Source organism: Plectropomus leopardus, chromosome 7 (genome assembly GCF_008729295.1).
Source record: "Plectropomus leopardus isolate mb chromosome 7, YSFRI_Pleo_2.0, whole genome shotgun sequence".
Lineage (NCBI taxonomy): Eukaryota > Metazoa > Chordata > Actinopteri > Perciformes > Serranidae > Plectropomus > Plectropomus leopardus.
This window is the reverse complement of record NC_056469.1, coordinates 25,445,254-25,471,695: the sequence shown is the minus strand read 5'-3', so window position 1 is coordinate 25,471,695 and position 26,442 is coordinate 25,445,254. Positions and strand designations below refer to the sequence as shown.

Genomic DNA, 26,442 nt, shown 5'->3' with positions numbered 1-26,442 from the left:
ACTTTTCTATCCATCACATTATTTGGCAAGTCTACTCCTAACATTAAGGAACTCAACTTCACCTACTTTTTGACAAAGTCACGCACAAACAAACAAAAGTGCTCATTGTCTTTGAATCTGCTGCTCAGTCAGTCAGTCAGCACAGGGGGGAGTAAATGGCTGCACTAGGGGAGGGAAGGGGAGGAAGGGAGACGAGGCCACGGAGGGGGAGGGGTAAACTTTGACGGTCGCTCACAGTTGGCACCAAGGACCCAGGATGCTTGGGGGTGGATGGGGAGAGGGGGAGAGGGGGCAGAGAGAGCGAGGCAGAGGTAGAGAGGGTGAGCTTCTATCGCAAGGGGACGAAGAAACCACTGATCCTTTTTTCTCCTTGCATTTCACCTTTAGGGAAAAGAAAAAAGAAGTGTGGCAAAGGGGAAAAAAAGGATATGAAAAGAACATGAAAGAAAGAAATCGTCATTAAACGCACTACGAAGTTCTCTCTTTCCCTCTCTTCCTCCATCTCGCACCTCTCTCAATTTAATCTTAAATCCACTCCAATTTCCCCCGAGGGACTCAATTCTCTCTCTTCCTGTAAGTATTCTCTTTCATTCTCTTACTTTTATTCTCTCAGTGTTTTCAGTGACTTCTTGTGCCTCTGCTGTGAAATAATGCCTGTGCCAGACACAAAATCTCAATCAGTTGCTTGTTATTTGCAATAATGAGTGAGTGGCCTTCTGTTTTTGGACTCTTCATATTGTAAATAAGTGAGGTGTGTGTGCGTTTTACAGGATTGGGAATAGGAAGAGCGCTGTGGTGATTTAGTATGCATAACCTCAGCTATCCCACCGCACGTGTGTGTGTGTGTGTGTGTGTGTGGTTTTGCATGTTTGTCCAGGCTTCCTTTGGGTTTTCTGTGGCCGGCCAGTTCAAATCAATATTGTTAATAGGTTGTGTGTGTGCACTAATGCAGCTTATGTAGATTTCCAGCTCTCTCCATTTGAGAGGCAGCTCCACTTCTTTTAGTGCATGACACATTTGTGCTCGTGCTGTCACAGTGCAAAATGTGCGATGCTGTAGGTGTTGCGAGTTTGTGTTTGTCCATCACCATCAGCGTCCCCTCAGCTCTGACGTCCCGACTATCTGCTGCTGTCTCCTTCTCACCCCTCTCCTTCCTCCGACTCCTCGCTCTGTCTCTCTAAAAAGCCTCCTTGTCTGTTTAATTCTCTGTGTCGTTAGTTCTGTCTCCGTGGGTGGGCCTCTGTGACTTTCTGTGTGATTATGACAGGCTGTCTATAGGGAGGCCTGCTGTTGCCAGAGCAGCTCGCCACAGCGTTCAGTCTGCCTGTAGGTCTGAGAGGCTTTGCGTCTCTATTTCCCCCTCCATCTATCTCCGCTGTGCTTTGTGTGCCTCTATCAATATCGGTTTGTGTCTATCAGTGGATTAACAAGCATCTGTCTCTCTCACTCCCCTGTTTCCTCTACTCCCCTGCAACAGCGAGAGACAGAAGGAGAGGGGGCCCATTCCTCCTGGTAGAGCGACACCAGGAATTTCCTCTCTCTCTTCCTCTACTCCCCCCCCGCAACCCTCCCCTCCGCCATGACACTACTGGCCTCCGAGAGGTCGCTTCTCATCCGGAACAAGTTCCGCTCAGGTGAGGAATCCCGGAGTCTCAGCTCACGCTAATTAAAGGAGAGAAAGATTTATTTCCCCCACAACTATGGCTTTACATCTTGGGCATAATTGGCAGCATTAGCACTAATATGTAGAGGTGAGGTGTTTGTGAGGGTTACTGGCCTTTCATTCCAGCTGTGATCAATGGAGTGAAGGTATTGATCGGTGGTGAATGGATTTAGCGATTGATACACACAGACAGAGATGTCTTAGATACACGGGAGTGACAGCTGAGCCTGAGGCTAAAGGACTGTGCACGCTGCTGTGACACTTTAACCACCACATGGTTGAATTGTTGATTCGCATGGAAACACAGTCAGGCTTTTACCAGGAAATGAGGCTGCACAATGAACCCTTTTTTTTAAAAAAAAAAAATTGTAATGGCAACTTGTGCGACAAGCACATCCTGAAAGACTGCAATATTTAGGTATTTTTGGGGGTTAGCTCGAACAGAGTATCAGTAGAAATAACATTTTGAAATGTAACTATTTTTGTTTTTTTTGATTGGCACCTTTTGTGTTCAGGTGAAGGATTTTTTTTTCATTTTTTATAAAAAAAATCAACAATTGGTGCAGGAATATGTCTGAACATGTGGAAATGAATTCGCCTTTTAGCACTTGTGGTTCCCTTGTCTCAAAGTCAATGTCGTTTTTGAGTGGGTTTTGAAGGTTGAAGCCTGAAGTATGCTCCGTCACGCTTAAGGGACCACCATATTATGTTCTACTTCCTGCAATTACATTAACAGTTAGTTGTGTTAATTTGTTGAGATTATCTTGCTGAACAGAATGTGTGAGTATCATAAATGTTTGTTTGTCACAGAGCTTATTATCTACAATGACCTAAAATCCAATGGAAAAATCCCATAGGTTTTTTCGATGAGGGAACCAAGATGACACTAACTTTCAGGCCGGACTACAAAAAATATCCTTCCTTTCTTTCTATTTAAGCAGTGTACTGAAAACAGCAGGAAGTCAGAACTAAGTACACTATAATATTTGTTTATTAATTGCAAATAATATTGAAATATTTAACATCGTTATTGCATATTTTCTTTGTATTGTGCAGCTCCAGCAGAAAAGTACTTTTTATCTTAAGCCCCTTTTTTTAACTCATATAATATGAAATATTCATGTCCAAATATTCAAGGATCCATATTAAAGTTTGAAAGGAAAGATGCTCATGTTGATATCGTATCACATTCTGCAAAGATTCTTAAAATCTTAATGGCAAAAATAGTCAAAGAATGGCTGAATGATGTTGCTGAGTTTTACTAAACTGGTGAATTACCCCACTGATGACAACTTTCAGGAGACAGCCTGCGTTCAGTGCCAAACAGCAGCGAACAACCCTCCTTTAACTGCATAATTCAAGTCTCCCTACAAGTTGTAGCGGCTGCTGTTGTGTTCCCCGGCAGCTGTCGTTAACGGCTGGTAAAATAGAGAGGCGGGGAAATGACATAGACGCAGTCCCCTAGGTGTACAAACACCTGCTGGAAAACGTGATTCCTGAGGGCAGCTGCTCTGTTTGACATCATGTATGTACATAGCAGAGTCTGTGCCAGTCTATAAGGTCTAGCGGTTTGTGAAACTGCTGATGATCCTTTGTGGAAAAATACTGTCAGTCATTGTATAATATGACTTTATTGGAGTTCCTATGCATTGTTTAAAAGCTAACAATTGCATGTGTCTTTTTTTTTCTTTGATGTCGATTTTTTTTTATGCAAAATGCCATAAAATAGACAAGGTTAAGACTAGTGTTAAGAAAATGTGTACATAATGTTAGAATTTTTATGGTAAAATGAAGGCTGTAAAACTAAATCGCAACCCTAATCACATCTCCGAGCTGCCAGTTAAATCAAAATATCCTTCTAAGATTGTTTAATTGAATAATTTTAAGAAGCCTGACAATTTTTTACCAATAAATTCCAAAACATGAATATGCCTGTTTGTCGTATCCTGCTAATCCTTGAATGGAGATTGACCCCCCAGGTTGGAAACCATTATGTTATGTAATGTAATGTATGTTAAGTAGTGGGATTAAGACTTGTATTAGGCCTCCAGTTAAAATACTAAACAATCTAATGGTGGATGCACACACACTTAAATCAAACAGAAACTCCAGCACGATAAACACTGCTTCTCTACGTTGCTAAGACGACAGAGCACAAAGCATGAATCTGCTTTAAATCCAGATTTTTACAACTTTTGTTTTGAGTCATCAGAGAGGCAGGAAGAGTATAGTTAGCAGCACAAATGAGGATGACGTGAGGAAGAGGGGATGTATGAGAGGCTCGTGGAGAGAGCGGGACAGCTGAAGGGGGGATGGGACCAACAGAAATAGACATACTGAGAGATAAATAGTCACTGCCCTCACCCCCTCCCCTCTGCACAGCCCTCCCCTCCCCTTCGTCAGGTCTCTCAGGTCTCAAAACTCACCGAAATGTATCATGCCCTACCCTGCCTCACCTGTTTGTGTGTGTACCGAATCCCAATGTGCATATGTGTGGTGTGTAGATGTGTGCGGGCATGCAAGGAGATATTTAATCTACCAGCGCTGCAAAGTCATGGGGTGATATAAGTTACAAGACCGTATCATTTCACAGCGATCACGCCTTGCATTGCTCAACTCTTACCTTTCTGTGTGTCATTTATTTTTCCAGATCATTTGTCCTCCAAATCAAACTTACTCACTGTTCCATTAACATTGTAATATTTGGTCGTTTGTTTTGAACGCAGCCAGCTCAGTCTCTGCTCTCGTCTTTCAGTCCTGCAGCTGAGGATTCAGAACCGAAGGCAGAGTGAAATCAATGCAGACCCAGGTTAGTCTCTGTGTATCTTTTACATCGTGATTGATCCCTGTACACTGTGTCTGCGGGTTGGATTTCATATTAATGAACTTCAGGTCACCTCATTCACTGATACATGATTGCCTATTGATTTGTAAATGTAGGTTTTACTCTATTGACCAGCTTTTACTTTCCTTTGATTTCACTTTTGGAGTCTATTTTTATTTTGCTTTAAAACCCAAGATTGTGCAAGTGCATGAGGTTAAAGGGACGGTTCGTCTGAAAGGAAAGAGAAAAAGACATTGCTGTTGAGTTTTTGCAAAATTAATCTTTTTGGCATTTTAAGCACCTCAAGCTGAGTGCCATCTAGTTCTGTCACATTCAAAAGAAGGCAAACATCTCTTAGGCCGATATCTCCAACACTCTGCAACTCACATCAAAACAATCTAGATTAACAAATAACGCTACAGGTAAGAGGAATAATCTGCATTTTTGATTTGGGGGTTGAACTTTCACCTTACTGTTGTCATATTATATTGCATATTTAGTTGGATAATTCCAGCATTAAAGCAACAATGTTAAAAACAGTGATGAAACATAAAGAACTTGATGCAAAATGCTGATTATAAATCAGTGGGAACAATAAGGATGGTAATCACAAATATACATGATATGCAAGATGTTCATTGGTTTCCCATCAGTAAGTCTGCACAAGCACACATAGCTTGCATCAGAAATGTACAAAAAAGCTTAGATCCTTTCATTGTAGTGAGTTTTGAAATAAAACACAAGGATTCTGCCAAGTGTAAATGCAAAGAGGTGACATTTATGTAAAAACAACAATGCACTCTGAATATCAGGTGTTATCTGAAGATAAAGGTACAAATACATTGTGCTATAACCATAAAATACACATAATTCATTTTGATCTGCGCAGCAAATGTGATACAGACTGTAGACATACAAAAAGACAAAAACAATCTCAGGGCCTTTGTAGACAGGCTGTGCACCTTGCTTCAGTTCTCTCCTCGTTGTCTGAGGCTGAAGCAGGTTGCACAAGAAGTACTGATGCCTGCCAACACAAGAGAGCGCCTCAGATACTCCATGCTGTAACTTGGAGGGATGAGCTGAAGGCTGAAAGTGCTTTGTTGATGCACTGGTTCACCTGAGTTGCTGCTCTACTATGCGAGCATTCTGCTGCATTGTCATTTCGTCATATAACTGCAGCTCGTCTGTTTCCTCAGGGTTGAAATCGACTTGTCCCGCTCAAAAAGCAGACAAAGACCAGGGTGAAGCTCTGGTGAGTAGCAACACAAGAGATTAAATACTTATTTTGATGTTTATTCATTTACATCCATTTGTATGTTTGACTCTGTTTGATTGAACAAAATGAAACCAGATTTCTGTCTTACTTCCACGTTGTAACTTTATAAGAAAATAATTATCATAAATTGTGAGAAATTGCTAAAGGAATACGCCAGGTATTTTTAAGTGAGGTTCTATGGAGTTCTTATTCATAGCGGGGTTTTCACGTCTTCACATTTCTGTCAGACAGTGAAACAGTAAAATGAAGTTACGTCACTCTCTTCAGGGTCAGACTACACAGAAAAACTGCGATTTGACATCGCTGAACACAGGAGCTGCTGGTCTACCACTGCGTCCAACACTTAGTTGGTGTTATTGTGAAACTTTTGCATTTCCAAGCATTAGTTTGGACTCACCAAAGTCACACAATAACACTAACTAACTAACTGATCCAGGCAGCGATAGACCAGTAGCTCCCATGTTAAATGTGTTAAAGTGACTGTTTTTCTCAGAGTCTGGGGGCTTTGATGAAAGCATAGAGGGGGAACTAGAGCTATTAAGTGTTTCCCTTTGGGCTGTCTGATAGATAGGTAAAGTGGTTACAATAATGTCAATGTAGTGCACACTTTTTTTAGGTGGCTATATTGCGTTTTGTTGCTGATGCTATCCACAGCAGCATATAACTTCATTTCTGTGTGGAACTCCAGACTGCCTGATTAATCCAAACTGGGCCATCCTAGACCACCATCTACTGTATGTAATGCACTGACTATTGATAAGTACCCCATACAACGCCACTTCAAAATTTCTGAACTATCCCTTTAAATATAGGTCAGTGTTTAACCCAGCATTGAATGGGTTAGATTGGCTTCTGTGTCACCTAAAAAGAACATATTTGTACCAGTTTCAGTGGTGACACAGGACTTAAGCAAAGACCTTTCAGTCTGGTGTAAATGAGCATCATCTGGCTGAATGAACTGCGTTGTGATCTGTGAGCTCTGTCTGTCCGTCTGTCTGTCTGTCTGACCTGCTGTTTCTTGATGCAGCGTCTAACTGAGGACGGCGCCGCTCAGAAGTTGCCCCCTAGTGGTGTGAACACTGAAACTGCACAAGGTGATGCCCTCCCTTCAGTTATGTTTCTGTCTCCTTCTTGCGTTTACCCTGTGTGCTCCCAGCAAAGTTCATAGTGACACATCTCCCGGCTTCTCTCTTTCTTTCTGTCTGCATTTTATCACGTCTGTGCTGCACTCCGCACCCTTTTGTACAGTGGCGAGGAAATGAAGTGTGTAAATCTGGCAATGGGCTCATCAGCTGTCAGTTAAATAGATATGTGACCTTGTTGCACACTGTAACTCAACATTTTAAGCAGCCTGCAAACATATCAGTGATTGACAGCGCCTGATAAACCCGCCCATCCCGCGATCAGAGCCATCGTTTACTGACATCTTTCTCTTTTTATCTCTCTCTCTCCTCCTCCTCCTCCTCTCCTCCTCACCACAGCCTCTAACCTTCCTTTTAGTTTGAAAAGACTATTATTATAATATCAGGCTTTTCAAACTATCTGATTTCCCTTTTTGCCCTTTTAAAAGTGCTGTGTAAATGTGTGTGTGTTCACATCCAAGGGAATATATCCCCTTGTAGACAGAAGTGTTTACTATTTTTTATGCCTGTGCCGGTTTGAATTGGGACTGACTGCCTGTGGCAACACTGTTGTGCATGCTCACATCACATATGTTCTGAAATCCTGTTGCTTTCCTCTCCTCTCTCTGCTGATCTCCCATCTGTGGTCCATCTCTCCACTTATCTGCGCCATTCCTCCATCCTTTTCCCACCTGCAGAGAGGACTGTGTGTGGGGCCCACAGGCAGAAGAAGGCTCGCCAAGCGCAGGACCTCTCTGAGAGGATCAAACGTCCGCCCGGGCCTGTGGAGCAACAGCACGAACACACGCTGTCCCTGGAGAACCGTGAGTCCACAACATCCTCATGCACCGGTACACACAGACACAGTCACAGTATCTCATCCTCTTTTGACCTCCTTTCACTTTTCACTTCCTCAGGCTCTGCCTCTTTCCCTCTGTCCGCTGATGTCTTCGAAGATGACATGTCCTCCTGCGCCTCCTCCTCACCCACTGAGCAACATGGCATTCACCAATCACCTGCCTTTTCGTCACTGCCAGGGCTCTCAGGTGACCAACTACTGAGTGACTTCTCAGCTGTGGGCCCGTCCCTTAACCACAGCCCCGGTCACGCTCAGGTGAGGAAACAACACTGACATTTAGTTTTGAATAACTGTGCGGTCCAATACCCATACCACCATACTATATAGTATGTCAGAAAAAAAGATTTATTATGTCCCAGTACATAGTATGTCAAATGCAGTATGCCAAAAATACCAGGATGTTCTGCTACATCTGGTCAGATTTTGCAGTTTGCAAGTCAGCATGCTTTTCTGGCTATTTTGACACAAAATCCTTTGTGCAGCAGAAAAAATGTCACATGACTGAGCCGCAAATAGAGCTACATTTAGCCCCGACAAAGCATAGAAAAACCTGGATCGACATCAGTTTTCTTTTACAGTGTTCAGACATTTAACAGACATTTAAATCTTTGAAACCCGAGCAAATTGGAAAAAAAACATGTAAAAAAATGGCAATAAGCAAGAGATGTTGTGTAAATTGCAATCAATTAGTAAAAAATGACAAGAAAAAAAACTGCAAAAAAATGGAGAGCGAGAGAGAGATACATATTATTTATTTATTATAATTAGATATTTTAAATGATGTTAAAGAAATATATTTATAAAGTATTTAAGCACTGTTTTCCCAGGTCATTTACATGCTTTTTTTAGTTTTTACTTTTCCTTTTTTGCTAATTTTAGGAAATTTTCTTGTAACTTTTATATCTTGCAAATTTTGTGTTGTGTTCTTATGTTCTTGAAAAAAATCAGACCAACTTGCTCAACTTTCATAGGGGTTAAAAAATGGTTGTGTGTTGATCACCCTGTTGTGTTACATAAGTGCACTGCCTTTTAGTACTGCAGGGTTTATTCAATACAAATTCAATGGGCCTTTATTTTGCAGGGGAAAACTTATGTTTGTCAAATCAAGTGTGAAATAACAATGAAAAATGCATGCACAATAAATAAAGAATTTGATTTATAAACATGTTGCTGCTGACTGGATAACACCTCTGACACAGCTACCAAATGAAGAAAAGAAAGAAAGAAGAAAACATGCCTCAAACCCTGTTTCACACCGTTTTGAGGGAACATGTTTGTTTAAAACGGTTCAGACTGTTTTAAGATTGAACGTGTCCAAGATAACAGATCGTTGTCAACTGATTGACAGCTGATTGACAACTGTCATAATTCAGGATGACAGCACATTTAAGTGACTGATGACCAGTTGAATGGTAACAATAAGAATATAAATTGTTTAAGTGAGCGAAATAATTGTGTAGATTACCAACAACAAAAAATGTAAATAACAGTGATAGAGAAATACTTATGTGGGCTTATTTTACTGTTGTGAATATAAAATGTAAGAATCCACAATATATGCGGTCATAAGTTTAAAGTTAAACTACATAAATTGCAAAGTAGCTGCACAACAGCAGAGCTCTCTGGTGAGCTCAGTGAAGAGCGTTTTGTTTTATATTTGTAATAACTGATATATTTGCAAAAGGGTCAAAGTTAAGGGCACAATGTTATGAAGAAGTACTGATTGTGTGCATACTGCATGCTACTGTACATACTGTGTAAGGGCAGCTGCAGCATATACTCAAAGTAAAAAGTATGCGATTTGGAGTGAAGACTGATGTCTGTTGGCAGCAACATGGAAGTCTGATAAATGAATTCCCACCAACAACCTCTAAAAGAAACATTAAAGTGAATATTAACAGACTGATGAGTTTATAAATAGCCTCATATGTCAACTCTGATAATCTGATATTCTATCTTCAGTCTGGTTTGGCGTTGCTCCCGGCAACCGAGGGCATCAGACAACCTATGACTGTAACACTGAGTGAATCAAACTCCATGGCAACAACTGGGAGACCAAATGGGATGTATCTGACCTCTCAGGCCACACCTCTGCTGCCAAAGGTAATGCGGGGTTGATGTGTGTTAACCCTTTAACACCTGGATTGACATCAGTTTTCTTACATTTTGACACCTTTCACAAGCATTTAAACCTTTGACACTTCAGAAAATAGGTTTGATTTTTATTGAAAACACAGGAAAAAACATAATGAGAAACTTGGCAAGAAATGTCCTGGAAATGGCAAATAATAAGTAAAAGGTGACAAAAAAAATGATTTGAAAATTAGCTCGGGGGGTTATCAGATATAAGAAAAAACTAGGGCAAAAATGTCCAAAAACTACATTTATTTAATGATTAATAATTCTTAGAAATATAATCATATATTTAACATTATGTTACAGAAAAAATACATATATATTTCCTTGCTTGTTTTTGTTTTTTATTTTTTTGTGCTTGTTTTGAGGTAATTTTATTGTAACTTTTAACTAGTTTCTTACCAATTTTTTGGCCCTTTCTTATTAAATGGCTTATTGCCTTCTGTCCTTATTTTTGACAGAAATCAAGCCACTTTACTCAGTTTTGAAAGGGTTAGCGCTGTCACATAAAAATCCATCACTTTGATTTTCATTTTGTGGCATATTTAAATTCCATAAAGGTCTCTTTAGTTTTGAATATTTTCACGTCTCCTCAAAATAAAATAATAATGTCAAGAACGCGAGCAAATAAATGTGGAAATCTGACATTTTCATCCATAAAAACATCATTTAGATTGTGTATGTGCTTCTCTATGGTGTCAGGTATTCACATCAGGTATACGGAGCACTGTAGAGGACTTTAACCTAACACGATGGTCACTCGTCTGTTTTGTCAAACACAATGCTCCGCTGTAAGCTGCTCCGCATTCATTACTGTCAATTTACACTTCTGGGGGAGCTCAGTATTTGCCCTGTAGGTTAACACATTCGCACACAAGCAGCATAGCTGTACGTCAGAACAAGCACGTGCTGTCAACTGGAGATTTGTGAGGCATTTGTACATTTCATGTAAGAGTTTAACCTTGACATGGGGCAAATACTGTCAAACAACGTGAAATGACTTGACATTTTCTCACCAATATTTGATGCGCCATTCTCGAAATTACTCACTACAGCCACAGTATGGTTAAAGCTGATATGTCAGTAATGTGTGTCTTTACAGACAGCTCGGCCTCTCAGCCCCACCTGCTCTTCCTCCCTGGCGCCCTCCCTCAACTTCAACCATCTCCCCCGCCCACGGAAACCGCGGGACACCAAACCCAAAATGAGGAAACTCAAATATCACCAGTACATTCCTCCAGATCAGAGAGGAGGGTCTGGGACTGGAGGTACCAATATATTCCTGTACTTTTCTACATTTATTTAAAAAATCCTCTCATCTGTCCAGTCCTTAACAGTTATTTACTTCTAGGGGGAGCCAAACAGAAGAGTCCTTGTTCTACCCAGTCTTTAGACCCGGCTTACTCACATCTCCTGAAGCAGCAGCAGGTCGTCCTCCAGCTGCAAATCCTCCAGAACCAGCAGCAACAACATCAGCAACAGCTACAACCACAGCAACAGCTCATTGTTGAGTCCAGGTATGCAAACAGATCACTATTGATTCAGTGTCAAATTGAGCCAACTAGGCTTTATTAATAAGATATTGGCAAGGCAAGGCAATTTTATTTGTATAGCTCATTTTAAACAACAGAGCAATTCAAAGTGCTTTACAGAGCAATAAAATATAAAACATACTAAAGAATACAGATTTACAATAAAAGAGTAAAGAGATAAGATATAAAAGGTTAAAGTAATCCCCAAATAATTTACAAATTTTAAATAAAAATCATGAAAAATAGCAAAAGTGCAGACAAGGGGTGCAAAGATAACAAGATTATTAAAAATTATTTAAAATCAAGTTTAAGAATAAGTTGGCAGTCATAACTGGGTGATGTAGGCAGTTTAAAAAAGGACAAGTGGTCACTAAAACCACTGAAGACAATTAAAACACGGCAGTGAGCTGCCATGTAATGTCTAAAGCTGCTGATTCTGTTGTGAAGTGCGGACAAACTTAAAGTTTGGGATAGTTTAACTTTCAGTGGAGAATTGCAGACAGAAAATACCTACAAGTAAATAAAATAAATAAAAAACACAATCCTGTGACACGTTGATTTATGTTGTAAAGAATTTTTTGCTCACCTAAAAGACAGTTAGTTTGTTTACATGATGTTAGAAAAAGTGGAATTATTGGGTTAGTTGGACTTCTGACTGAAATCGAACTAAATTGAAGAAAGCCAGGAAAAACAAAAGAAGAAGACGAACGGAAGACAAAAAACAAGACGAAGGTACCAAGTAAAGGGTAGAGTATGTTGGAGATGTACAGCGCTGAGAAGTTATCCACGTTTCCACTATTCAACATGCAACCTGTTTACCACTTTAATTACCACTAATTTATTTGGTTTGTGACTTAATAGGTCAACCAGCAGAAGGTCCAATAGCAACTAGCTGAAAGGCAGCATATAGCCCTCTAACGTGGTGGAGTTGGACATACCTCTGTCAATAGATCAATTTTCTCCTGATGCTTGTATACCGGGTAAAGGACAGTAGTTAAATGGCCTAATCGAGCTGTACCCGTAGCTCGACTTGACTGTGCCTCCTGGTAATTATTCCAGTGAGTCACACTAAGCTGCTTGGTGTGTTTTCAGCGTTACTCCTCAGAAAGTTTTTGGTGAGTCAATGCTTCTGTCATTCCTCCAGTGAAGATCACAATGATCTTGCGAAGTCCTCTGGAGCCATGCCCCTGAACCCTCAACCTGTTCCTGCCACAACAAACCACACCCCTACAGACACAAACCCCACGTCCAAGCCCGAGCTCCTCCCTGCAAATCTCGTTGATCTAACCGTAAGAAAAGCATGAATTCGCTGAAAGAATTATACCTTTTTATTTTTCAAGTCATGTTGAAGACAAACTCTTAAGTGTCCTTTGCCACTCTTACCTCCTTCCTTTCCTCAGGTGTCAGAGTTGCGGCAGCAGCTGCGTAAACGCGGCCTCCCCGTCTCCGGCACCAAGCCCGCTCTGTTGCAGCGTCTCCGGCCCTTCCAGCTCCCCCAAGCCTGCCTCACCCCTGCTCCCCTCTGCCAGCTGGGTACCAGCTTGGAGCCCCTCACCCCCTGCCCTCCGCTGCCACCTGGCCAGAGCCCCGGCTCAAGCTCCAGCTCTGGACAAGACTCCCCGAACAACAGCCCCGTCCAACAGATGTACATCGCGGACAGAGGAGTTCCTAATGGGATTCTCAGTGACGCTCAAACAGGAGTTCAAAACGGAATTCTCAACAACGTGCCGAATGGTTTCTCAAATGCTGCGTCAGTCAGTTTGGCGGGCGAACAGTGTCTTTCCAACACCGTCTTTCTGGCTCCTGCCAGCACCGCCTCAGGAACTCCAAGTCCCAGTCTACCCATGTCGTCCTCCTCACCCCTGCAGTGTGGGACTCCCTGGAGAACGGAGAGCGAGCAGCAGCAGCAACAGCAGCAGCAGGAGCTGAGCGTGGAGCTGGAGATGAGGGAGAGGTTACGGAGCAGGCCCAGGGACCGCTCCACTAACGCCGGCAACGAGGTGAGCAAACACAGGCTTGGATCTTTTGTCTATGATGAGCTGGAGAAAAACACGATGACTACTTGTCCGAATACATGTTTTTTTTTTAAATTATTCCACCAGTCTTGTGGTGGACCCCTTCATCCGTTCCTGCAACAGGATCCTGGATGCTCCAGAGGGAAGCCAGAGGCAGACGCACAGACAGAGGTGTTGTTTACACAGGTAAACACAACAAATCAATGTGCACATATCTCGGATAATCACGTTTCAAGGGCACGCTACATAGCCTTCAATCTGGAAAACTGGTCAAACGCGGGCACGCTCTCATCACCCACCTGTCAACTCATTCACCTCTGCTTTCTAATCAGGTGTTTTGCTGCCAGCCGTGTGATGTGATTGGCCAGGATTTTGAGCTGCCAGTGCAGATTACAGCCAGTCCTGTTCAGACCTTGCCCGGCATTCGCAGCTTGGAGGAGGAACTACAGGAGGCGATTCAGAAAGCGCAGGTTAGAGTCTGTGGATGAGCAGGTAGAGATCAGCAATAGTTCCTTTTGCACAGGATTTAAGTGTTTCTTTTGGCGACAGATGGACCCTCGACAGTCCATAGATGACATTCTGGATGAGCCCATGACCAGTGTGGGTAAGTTTCCCATAATTAATAAAGGTTACAAATGAACCCTTTAGACCTGGATCGACATCAATGTTGTACTGCTTTCCGACACCTTTTACAAGCATTGAAACCTCTGAAACCTGAAAATATTGGTTTTATTAAAAAAAATAAAAATAAAATAAATAAATAAATAAAAGAAAACAGCGTTAAAAGGCAATGAGCAGCTTGGCCAAAAAAATGTCTAAAAACTGAAAAAAAAAAATTAATCAATCCAAAAAAAAAAGTTAAAAGTGACAATAAAATTACTTGAAAATTATTGTGGGGAGATCATTAGATATTTTCCAAAAAAGGAAAAATGTCCTATATTTATAATTCCTATAGTTTTATATTATATTTGATATACATTTTAAATTATATTACAGAAAAAAAAGTTATTTTATTTTTCACACTTTCTTCAGGTTTTTATCGTGTCTGTTTTTTTCTCACTTTTCTTTTTTTTTTCAAAATTATTTTAATGTCCTTTTGATTTAACTTTTTTCTAATTTCCCATTAATTTTTGGGGCCATTTCTTTTTAAGTTGCTTATTGCCTTCTTCCCATGTTTTTTGAAGAAATCAAACCAACTTCCTGAGATTTCAAAGGGTTAAATAGTGGCCTTATTTCTTTCATTTTCTTATCCTTTATACTTCCTCTCTTCCAGGCTCTGTCGATGATCATAAATCTCCTGCACAGTCAGTCCCCGGCCCTTCGCCTCCTCCTCCACCTCCTCCTCAAGCTGATCATCCCTCCCAGCCGCACAAGGACGACAGCTTCCTGCCCTCACCTCTTTGCTCCTCTCTCTTGCTGGAGCTCCCTCCATCTCCCGCTGTAATAAACCCCAGCCAGGTGATCCCAGCTCCTCCCCCGCCCCCCATCTGTACCTCCCCTCTGCCGTGCACCGGGAAGTCCCGGAAACGCCGGGCTCCAACATCGTTTGACGCCGCCGACTGGCTTGAAACGCTGACGTCTGGCCTCCGCCCCCTTACTCCGCCGACAGCTCCTTTTGTTGAGTCAGACTTCAGTCTGGATTCAGATCTGAATGTCAGTCGGGTGTTGGATCTCATGATAGAGCAGTGGTGAGGGCTTGTGTGCGTGTAAATGTTCGTATGTTCAGTAGGTGAGCGTCTCTGTTTTTGTCATGAATGGGGCATCCCATCGAGGGCACAAGAGTGTGAATAGCGACTTCCATCCATCCATCTGTCGACCCATCACAGGAAAGGCTGTCAGAGTCACTGGCTCCACGCAATGTCGAGAGCTGGATTCATCGCAGCGAAAAGATTAAACATGGCTTTGATGGGGCAACGAGAGCACACGCACACACACAGACACTGCGAAGCGCTGTTTAAAAGCACTTTGGCTCGGCCAGAAATGGCAAACAAGCGACACATCTGTGGATTGACACACTCCACAGCACAATGTTTGCAGTGCAAAACAAAAGAAAACCTGGTGGCATATTAATTTAAACATGCTTCCTGGCTGCGCTGGGAGAATGTTGTTTCTGACTTATCTCCAAAACCCGCTGTCGGATTGGGTTGAGTGTGGCCCCTGGTGTTGACTCAGTCATTGAGTCCTAGCCATTCATAAAGCCCATTTAGAGTGTGTAAAAAGCCAGACAGAGCACGCAGCTTGTGTGTGGCTCCAGACCTTAACCCCGGTGCCAGACACACAGTCGGCATGCAGAGGGGGAAACCTGGCAGAAGCTGCAAACAAGCAGTGTGTGTGCAAGTGTGTGCGGAAAGCTTTTGTGTTAAGTATGTGTGTGTTCAACATGTCTGCGTGTGACCAAGCACACAAGGCCGGCTCTGTTTGTACATGTCAACACCCTGCTGCTTCCATGTATGTTTAATAGCGTTAATGCCAAATGCACTTGTTATTTGTTTGCTTACAATTAAGTGCGTGTGTGTGTGTGTGTGTGTGTGTGTGTGTGTGTGTGTGTGTGTGTGTTGTATGACTGGACTGCGAGAGGATACATGTGAAAGACACAGAAAAAAAGCTGCGGATTTCTGTGTCCACATTTTAAGACCAGACATTTCATTGTAGGCTCATTGCCAGCGGGCAGTAACTCCAGTGTCGTTATCCAGTGTAATCATCAGAACAGCCACATTACCTTGTTCAAGTCACCGTTCTCCAGGAGAGCAATCAGGCAACCACCCCAAAAATAGTCCCTATACAAATGCTCCAATCAGACAAGTGAGAGTTTCCTCATGGCTTTGCAAAAACAGGTGGTCATTTTGTTCCCTGATTAACCCCCAACAGTGTCTGGCCCGCTGCACGGTGCTTACCCTGCTACTAGCAAAGCCCGATTTAGCATAATTTACAACCCAACCCTGAGGCCACACCTGTTCACTTAAATGAATTCCACACATGTATTGTTTGACATTGTTAAGTCTTTGCTGAGCATTTAAAAAATACAAAAACGACCATTTACATTAAAGGTCCAGTGTGGAGGATTTAGGGGGGTAAATTGGCAGAAATGCAATACGATATAATGTATGTCTTCCTTATTACCTTACTTTACCTTAGAATGAGCTGTTTTTTTGAAGGGACTTTGATGTCAAAGTCCCTTCACAAAACACATATTTTACAAACATGAATTCAGCGTGTTTACTGGTTTAAATCACCGGGCAGCATCACAGAAGCAAAAGAGGCGGGACTTGTAACCAACCGTGTTGGATTTTAGTGTGACATAACATGCGCGTTGGCAGTTTTTTCTAATAGAAAATGACCCTATAACATAACAATAAAAATCATTTGTGGTCTCTGTTATATGGCGGATGATCTTGTCTTCTGCTCGGAGGGTGGGCAGCTCCTGAATGTCATTGTTTTCCTAATATGGGGACATTCGGCTGCTGTTCTCCTTCTTCGCTAACTGCCACTAGCTGCTTTATAAATCTCCCGCGATATGTTACACACAATAACAGATTGTCAAAAAGTAACGCCTGTCCTGCTTTGCCCCCCCCCCCCCCCCCCCCCCCCGAGATCCTATCTTTTATACTGAATGGTAAAGCAGCATAATGGCACAATATTCCCGCCTTGAAAATAGGTGAGCATACATTAGCTGTCTCCGGGTGAGCGGCCTGTCTGCAACGTGCCTAACAGCGCCAGAGAAACGGTTTAAATCTCCTGGTCTATTTCTTTTGGAGAGGAAGAGACCTCTGCAGATGATAAAAACCTTCTGGACAATGAACACTGAAGGAATTATTTCCAAGATTCAATGCTTCATATGGTTTTAATCTGCGATTTTCACCACTAGATGCCAGTAAATCCTCCTAAATCTGACACACTGTTCCTTTAAGAGAAAATGCACTGTAGAATTAGTGTAGAATAATATATAACGTGACCAGAGGTGAGCTTGTCAAAGCTGATAAAGTAAACTGCTGCACATTTTCTCAACGTTGACAGAGCTCTTGCTTTTACATTCTACATGATTTACTGGTCATGCAGAAATGGGCACATTATTTGTTTGCATAAAACACTTTTAAGTGAGTTATGTCCGTTCTCAACCCCACTTAACATAATGACATTAATGGAAAAAAATCTGACAGAGGTCGGCTGCCATTAACCTCTGCTGTATCTGATAAATGAAATTAAGATACAAGATCTCATCTACATGAAGTTATATGCTGCCCTTAATTGGCTGCATGTCCCATCAATCACTTTGATGAGCTCCGATTTGCTCATTTTGATCTGAAACATTTGTATAATTTTATAACTAACTGGATGTCCTCCCGTTAAGACCACTTTATTTCGGGGAAAAAAAAAAACTGGAGGGGGGACAATAAATTACAATAAAGGTTAAGTGCTGAGTGCAATATGATTTGTGTAAAGGGCACATAAAGTGGCAGATCTAAGGTCATCATGTAATGTGTTTTTTTTTTTCTTTTTTTTGTACGCAAAACGTTTAAGTGTTGCTGCCAGCCAGTTCTTTGTTCTGATGATAAACCGGTGTCTTACTAAGCAGGACATCCTCGCTGAGTTATTGGAAGAAGATATCTGTGCATCGGCAAACCTTCAACACACAGCTTTATGTTGAAGCAATTCTTGTACAGCTTTCATTACAGAGACTATGAAAAATGCAGTTGAATGTGGATGGATGGCTATGATAATCATAGCGATCAATAAACATTGCCTGCTGCATGATTTAAAAAAAAAAAGGAATATTGATTGGCAGGAGAGTAAGATGCTACCTCCTGTGACTTCCAGTGCTTTAGGGCCGACACCAGTGTTTTTCTTGTTTCTTATTTAATTTCCAAACGCTGGTGCAGAGTTTCCTGGAACCCCTGAGAACGTTTCACAGGTTTGGCTAAGCCCCAGTTATGATACTTGTGTTTTAAACTGGGTGTGAAACTGTCCTGATCTAGGTTTAAAGATGATTAGGACAGACGTCAACTGGAAATACTCGGGCGTTTCAGGTTATTGAAACTCTGTTGGCCACTTTTGCTGCTATAAATGCCTTATTGTGAAAATGTGAGACAAAATAAAATTTTTGCTTTTATTTATTATGTAACTTATTCATGCCAAAGATATCAACCACTGTCCAAAAATGTATTTAAAAACCTAAAAATTAAAGTCTTAATAGATTTTCTATTTGGCTCCTCTTTCTTTTATTGCTTTGGTGCGACACATTGAAAGGATTAACAAGTGCTTCGTGATGAAAGAACCACTGATAACTGATATATTTCACAAGAAACTGTCTCAAATGATGCCTTATCAAATATTAACGATCATAAAGTAAAAATTAAATATTCATTTGAACCAATATTCTGCTTAAATATCCAGGAAGCAGCACTAACATCCACATGGCTTGAAGGTTAATCTTTGTAATGACACAGTATTTTGATGTGGGGAGAACTATGATGAAGCTGTAAATAAAAAGCTGGATAATCTATGAGCTTCTCTCAGTGATGACAATAAGGAGAAGGACCATTCACTGAAACATAAAGGATATTTTATTTTTCCTTGAAATAGCTGATATTAAAACTTACATCATATCAGTATTTAATAAAATATTGCTATTGTATAATGACTGCATACACATATGATATTAAATTTTATTATGCATCACAATGAGATGTACCATTAAGTATGATGAGAGATTACTGTGGGAAATAGTGGGGAAAAGCCTGAGAGTTTTTTCAAAGTAATTAATGGCATAACTGAATGAAAATTGGCTGACTAAATTGGTTGAAAGACTGAACTCTATAAAAAAGTGAAAGTTTCAAAGTGACGTAGTCTACCTCTGCACTATGGATTCATGTATAAACGTAGCAAAAGCTGAGGAAGTAACTGTTTATGCTGCTGGAGCACCACCATACACTGCCACTCCTCAAGAAAGAGAAATCAGGGGAAGGCAGTGACCAACTTGACAAGAAATGTCCCAAAAACTGCAAGAAATTACCAAAACAAATACACACTAAAAAGTTTTTTCAGGAAAACATGCTTTTGATGTACAGTTTTATATCTGAGATTGTGTTACAGAAAAAAAATACATAGATTTAAAAAATATGAATAAAATTCAGCACTTTTTCCCAGGTCATTTTCATGTTGTTTTTATGTTGTTTTTTTTTTGTTGAGTTTTTGCTTATTTTCAGATACATTTTTGTTAATTTTTAAAATGATCCCTCTTATTATTATTATTATATTATTATTATTATTTATTATTATTATTTATTTATTTATTTATTTATTTATTTTTTCCAATTTCTTGCTAATTTGGGCCATGTCTTGTTAAGTTACTCATTGGCTTCTTGCCATTTTGAAAAAAATAAAATTAAATAAAAAAAAAAATGCCCCACAGCACCATCTGAAATTTTTCTCTTATTAAAAAACTTAATAAAACATTTTTTGTAATCAAAAGTGAAAGTGAATCTAATAAGATAGGTTCATTTTAAAATAGAAATAAATATAATGATTTCTTAGAAAATCGACCGCAGTTGACCTCGTGTTCTGATTGGTTGCTCAGAAGTCACGCGAGAGAGCGAAGTTTACGTTGTTTTGAAGAGGTTCAAATGAGCTAGCTAGAGTTAGCTGAGTTGTTTAAAAACACATTTTTGCTTCTCGCCGTGTGGTCATCTTTGGAGCGGTTCGTTAAATTGAGTGATATTGGAAGATATCGGAAGACAACACTGTGGAATAAGTGACGACAATCCGTTTCCTGAACTTCAACCGGCGAAGCGCCATATTGAAAGGACCAAACAGAATGGGACACTCATCATGTCTGACGCATTTGTGTTATCAAGGAGACATTTGGATGCTTTCCCGGACTTATTCAAGCTGTTGTGTATCTTTTTGACATCGCCTGTCACTTCGGTTGCATAGAAACGGGAGTTTTTCGGACTTACATCGGCTAAAGCTGACTGAAAACCAGCGACATCGCCATGTTGGACGTTAAAGCTGCAGCAGTTTTCTACTGTGAGTAACTTTACGTATTTCTTGAAACGGTTGTCATTCAAGGAGATTGGTTTTATTGCAACGTGTCTATTGTATCATCATTACTGTGCGTGCCAGCTCATGTCCCCTATGTTTACTTTCTTACCATTATGATGATATTAGCTAGTGAAGTTTAGCCCCCGGTGTTACACCGAATTCTGTGACCCCTAAAAATGTGTGACCCAGCCCCTGAACCGGCATCCTAACTCTGAAAACTCAACCTTATGTTAGCATTTCATGATTTATATTTTCTATCAATAGCTAACATATTCCTTATTTTTCACAATTTTTATTTGCATATTATAGCATAGTATCCATTATTCCTGCACTGCTTCTACACTTTGATTTAATGACTTTACACTGCAATACCTATACTGTCAGCCACCAAAATTTGCACTATCATCATAAGCGTATCTACTGTAACAACTCCCTGTATTTGCCTTGTACTACACTATAATTTTGCGTGTTTTTGTTTTAATCTTATGTTCTCTGTCTAGCTATCTATTTATATTTATCTATCTATCTATCTATCTATCTATCTATCTATCTATCTATTGGGTCACAGATTTTACGTTATACCTGTTTTGTACTTGTCTGCATTCTTGTCAGTGGTGCTGCTCCGCTGATAGTAATTTCTGTCCTCTGAAAATGGTTATTTTTATGCTGGCTACGATTTATAACATTTTTATGGAACATATAATTGATTGATGGTGGTATTCATATTGGGAGCTTATGGTATGCAGTTTTTCCTCTGGCTGTGAAGTGATTTCATTAACTGTGCATGGCTGAACAGTGTTGTGTTGGTGTAGTGTTGTCTGTACAGTAACACTGAGGTATAATTACAGTTCTCAGCTCATTGAAGCACGTGCATGCATATAACCCTGGTATGATCAAACGGAAATCAGATGAAAAACACTAGACCGTCATTTTTATGGCAGTAAAAGGGGCTTTATACTAGAAACACACATAGCATTATTTTGTGTTAATTAGGACAAAGTGTTCAGCTCCCCCACTCAAAGGTAGCTACTGGGTATCTCTACCAGGGGTGTAATTATACATTGACCTGAATCAATATATCAGCAATCCAATGAAATTCAAAGTGAAAACATCAATACATATTGTCATCTTTAAGATAAGCCTTTATTGAAATTCCCATGGCACATCTGTGTCACCATTTCTATCCCAGTGGACAGGCATCCCAAGCAGCCAAGAAAAAGAATCAAATCGAAATCTTATGACTTTGTGAAATCAGCGAATATTGCTGTGTTGTTCAAAAAATTGATATAGTATTGTATCGTGAAGAAACTTATGATTTACACCACTAATCTCTACCAAATTTCATGGGAATCCATCCAATAGTCGTTAAGCCATCTTACTCAAAACCATAAGAATCTACCTCATAATGCTACTAGAGGAAAAGTTAGGGAACGACATACGTCAGTAGGATTCATCTTGGCACTGGCTGGGTTTATATGCACACCAATATTTCCCTGATATTCAGAATATTACAATTTTCTGAATTTGATACGTGTCATATCAACAGTGTATTCTGTTTAAATATTCAAAAATAGGCCGTTTTCAGAATTAAGCATTTTCTGATTAAGACATGGCGGATATGCCGGTATTATTTTGTGTTTTACTAGCATTATTTGAACATTTATAGACACAATTCAGACTATGTGTCTCAACTGAAGTTTGCAACACATGGTTTGTGCGTTGGCATGGGAGTAATACACCTGCTATTAAACTTTATGAAACACTTGGATATGTTTTTAAATATGTGCAAATATGACAACCAAGACGTTTTTAAGAAGATGGTTTAAATGAATAAAAGAGGGACGCTGTGTCCAACAAATCTGCCATAGATAGGAAAATTTGAAAAAATCTTATTTTGATGCAATGAAGTAAAATGACAAGTGGCTCCAGCTGGTATACGTTTCCATATTGATATGATAAAGGAAATTTTAGGACATATTAATTAGATTATGCAGCGCTGCATGTAAATGGGAGTGTTAGTCTTTTTCATAAGCCATATAAACAGCTTAGTAGGAATATTGCCTATTAGGAACAGAAGCAAAAACTGGACAATTTTGTGCATCACTGTGAACTTCTGTACCAAATTTCATGACAGCCGATCCCACAGTTGTTGAAATATTTCAGTCTTGACTAAGTGGCAGAGTGACCACTGGACCTTCAATATGTCATGACCAAACGTGGAGGCTGTTTTTCTTACTTGTTGTGTTGCTGGTGTATTTTATAATCCATGCACTTATAGCATTTCTCACTGTCTTCCTGCAAATTGCCTCTACTGTAGACCGCATGTTTTAATGAATGGAGAAACTTGGCTTAATGGATCCACATGTATATCTGATGGATGAGTCAGGATGTTTTTCCTCTCTGATGTCTTGCCAAACAACTCGTATTACTCTGCAATGCAATAAGACGCCTTAAGGAAGCCTCCTTTTTTCCTCATCAGGCTTCATATTCTACTTCAGTGGCTAAGACACCGTTGCTGCAAATTAGCAACCCTTATAAAAGCAGGTAGATTAATTGATTGATTGATCACAGATTGAGATGTGTTGTGCGGATCTGTCTCAATTCCAATCAAAGAACAGTAATATAAAGATACAAGAGAACATTCTTCAGACTCACTTACAGCTCAGAGAGATCTAAACCAGCCTGTCTGTTGCTTCTACAGTGAGCTAAAGCTGCGCGTGTTGACAAGTTTAACCCCGCCATACCTGTCTAGAGACCAGGCACAAAGGAAAGAAATAAGATGAGACAATCTACTCTCTTTGACTTATCCACCCAAGGGAGAGAGTGTGTTTTCACAGGGGTAATACTCCAAAGCTGTGACCAGGGTGTAATGAGGGGTTCTCTGTAATGGCCCCTCTAGCCGTTCCACATCACTTCCTCCCCCTTTGCAATAACCGCTTCCTGCGCGATTTCATGGGAATTAAAGGGAGAAAGGTGTGTTTCATATGTAAAGCAGGTAGCTCCTGCCGAGACGTGAGGTGGTTTGTGTGGATTCTCTCTCTCCCTCCATCTCTTCGTCTCTGTTCCTCGCTCTTCCTCGTTTCGTCTCTTGGGTCGAGGTTTGGGAGGGGGGGTGCTGGTTGAGGTAGGCTTTGATCACTGGCAGAAGGTCGCTATGGTTCGATTTCTGTGGCGCTCCTCTGAGAGGTTTGCTCTGCAATTATAAACCATGTGAGAGGAGGCAGAGGGATGTTAATTTCTCAGCAGCTACTGTAGCCCATGTGTCAGTTAGCCAACAGCGAACATGAATCACGTTTACAGTATGAGGCAGAAAAACGACATTTGGTACCACAGCAACCAGTACATGGGATGTAAAATCCATTTAATAATCTCTTTACTGTGTGAGCTCTGTGGCTATAAGAGACTCAATGAAGGACTGCAAGAGCATGAGGTCTTGAACCTCAGCTGGCTCCTCATGCGGAGCCTCATACATACTGTAGATACCATGAAGTACTTACTTAAACCTACAATAACAGATTTTTTTGGCCACTTGGAGGCAGTGGAATAAAAGCTGTGAATACAACATTCACATATTATCCAGGGATAGAAAGTAACATTTTTAGCATTGGCCCCATGGGTCACCAAGCCCCCAAATTTGGTGGTCAAAGTACATTTATGATGCCCCCAATGTACATTTAGGTTAAAAACAATTGCCTGCAGAAAAGGCAATTTAAAGCAAATGAATACAGCCTGACACTACAACAAATGGAAAGACATTAACAGAATGAAAATATATTTTGTAAACATATGGTATATTCTCTCACAGTCACTTAATTCATAGTGTATTGTTTATTCACTTATTATCTATTAGTTGATACTGATGTAATAAAACACCATAAAAATGCTGAGGAAATAAATAATTATCCTATATTTATTTTGCTAACCCTATAGAAAAGTAAAAGATACCAGGGTTGGGGGAAATATTGATATAGCGCAGTATTGAAATATCTTTTCATGTCAATATTGTATTGCCACATGGGACGCCAAGTATCAGTTTTCTATTGTTTAAATTATTAATACCACGAAAATAAATTCTTGTTTTGGTAGCCAGAGTAGAGTAATGAAATTATTAGCTTTTTCAGTCCACTAGATATTTTTTGCTGCTATAATAATGACTTAAGTGGGTTGGACCAACCGAAACTTTACAGATATAACAGATGACAAAAGTTTTCCTTTTAGGATATAATTTAATTTGAAAAGAGGTAATAAATTGCAGTGTATTGCAGTATATGTAAATCGTAATACTGAGAATAATTGCAACACGTTCGCAAAAATAAATTATCATGACTTAAGTATTATGATAATATTGCATTGTGGGGCCTCTGGTGATTCCAAACCCTTATAGATACAAGACTGATTTTAAAAAAAATGAGTCAACAGCTTTTTCATATTGTTTTGTATTTAGTTTATGGAAAGCACATTGCAATTTAATGCCTCAGCAGTGTACTTCAATACAGAATGGAGTAAATGTGTCCGGTTATTTGTTTTAATCTCTAAGAGTTTGGTAAAAATGTTAACACTGATTTAAAGTGTAAGTACTTTTTAACGTTAACTCCTGTTTTCATAGAATAGTGAACTAAAAGGGGTAAATGATTTGCGATGTTTATGGAAACGTGTATTTAACGTTACGTCGTGAATGCTCGCAGTATGAGGGTTTTCAAAAATGTATAACCTTGATAAAGACAAGTAACCTCATTGAGATATGCTGTCTAATTCTCAAAAGACACCTGATAACATATACCAGCCACAATAAGCCACCCACAGGCAACATTTTTTGGCCAGAGAATAACTTTACTTGGCCATGGACCATCAGGCCATAGTTAATGTCGAACCCTGGTATTACCTTTTTGTTGATTATTGCTTGGCAAACTGTACATTCAGCATATACAGGGCATTATAAGTCTGTGTTTTGTCTTTCTGCAATAGTGTGTTATAATTACATTAAATGTTTGCACATAGAGGCTTTAAAACACTCAATTTTTAATAATTAAAACACAAAAAAAGAACAAAAGAGACAAAGCTGGCTTTAGCTGTGTCTCAGTCGCTGGTGTAGAAAAGGCATTTGCAAATAAACTTTTATATATCGACCCTCAGACTGCTCCTACAAGTCTATAGAAGGAAAATAAAAACATCTGAACGTATCATTTCCTCTCGAGACACAAAACATGGGGATTCAATGAAACCGCTACAGAAATCTTGTTTTCTGCTGCAGAAACTGGTGAATTATTACTGCCGCTCTGCCTCAAGCAGGAAATATTTGAAAAATTCAAATGTTTCTCTCTTGTTGTTTTCTCTGTCATTAGAAGGTAGAGTGATTTGTATAATTTGTGTTTATTAAAGAGAAATAATTGAGAGAAGACGGGGTTGATTCATGATGATAAACCGCCTTTGCAAAGAGGCTGTTGTTGAGGAATGATTAATTATTCTTCTTATGTTCAGAATAACTCATTTCCTTGTAGTTCTCTGTTCAGCTGTATCTAACAGGTTCATTTACACCTCCTCATGAAATCTGTTATCACACAGTGCACGCGACCAATATGGAACGTGCCCTTCAGCATTGCTAATCATGAAATTACAGCTATGGGAATTTTACTCCTCTCTGCAGTCTGACTCCCACTGCACAGAGCCATGTTTCTGTGCTAAAATCTTGCTAAAGGGACATCCACAGACTATTTCAAAAGACATGGCAGGGTGCAGTTTTATCCTGTGAAGGAAGGATGCCCTGAAACTGTTTAAAGTAGCCTGCGTCTGTGTCTGTAACTAGAGGCTTCTGCAGCTTTCCAGCGCTACCAACACATCAAACTGCAGGGCTGGTTAAGCTGAACAGAGCTGCTGCTCGTCTTTGTTTAAAACTGTGTGAGATGGGGAAGGCTAATTGGACTAATTAGCACCAAAACAAGGCTTGACTGAACAGTCTTTCTGTACCACAGATGTTTTGC

At 40.2% G+C, this 26,442-nt stretch overlaps 1 protein-coding gene across 1 annotated transcript; it reads left to right on the top strand.

Annotated features, from left to right (window-relative positions):
• Window positions 1-321: 321 nt before the first annotated feature.
• Window positions 322-17,010, top strand: si:dkeyp-69b9.3 (myocardin). Its single transcript, XM_042489211.1, has 16 exons — window positions 322-573; window positions 1,478-1,634; window positions 4,419-4,472; window positions 5,684-5,739; window positions 6,791-6,857; window positions 7,583-7,708; window positions 7,802-7,998; window positions 9,706-9,846; window positions 10,982-11,147; window positions 11,231-11,396; window positions 12,556-12,700; window positions 12,812-13,411; window positions 13,514-13,612; window positions 13,759-13,896; window positions 13,976-14,030; window positions 14,700-17,010. The coding sequence occupies exons 2-16, from the start codon at window positions 1,580-1,582 to the stop codon at window positions 15,116-15,118; spliced, it is 2,484 nt and encodes an 827-aa protein (XP_042345145.1). The 5' UTR covers window positions 322-573; window positions 1,478-1,579; the 3' UTR covers window positions 15,119-17,010.
• Window positions 17,011-26,442: the final 9,432 nt, after the last annotated feature.

Excerpts from the sequence above, each read along its gene's own strand:
- si:dkeyp-69b9.3 (XM_042489211.1), top strand. The coding sequence starts at position 1,580 with ATGACACTACTGGCCTCCGAGAGGTCGCTTCTCATCCGGAACAAGTTC. Across the intron at positions 7,999-9,705 it reads ACAGCCCCGGTCACGCTCAG|TCTGGTTTGGCGTTGCTCCC; the intron begins GTGAGGAAACAA and ends TTCTATCTTCAG. Across the intron at positions 13,897-13,975 it reads AGGCGATTCAGAAAGCGCAG|ATGGACCCTCGACAGTCCAT; the intron begins GTTAGAGTCTGT and ends TTTTGGCGACAG.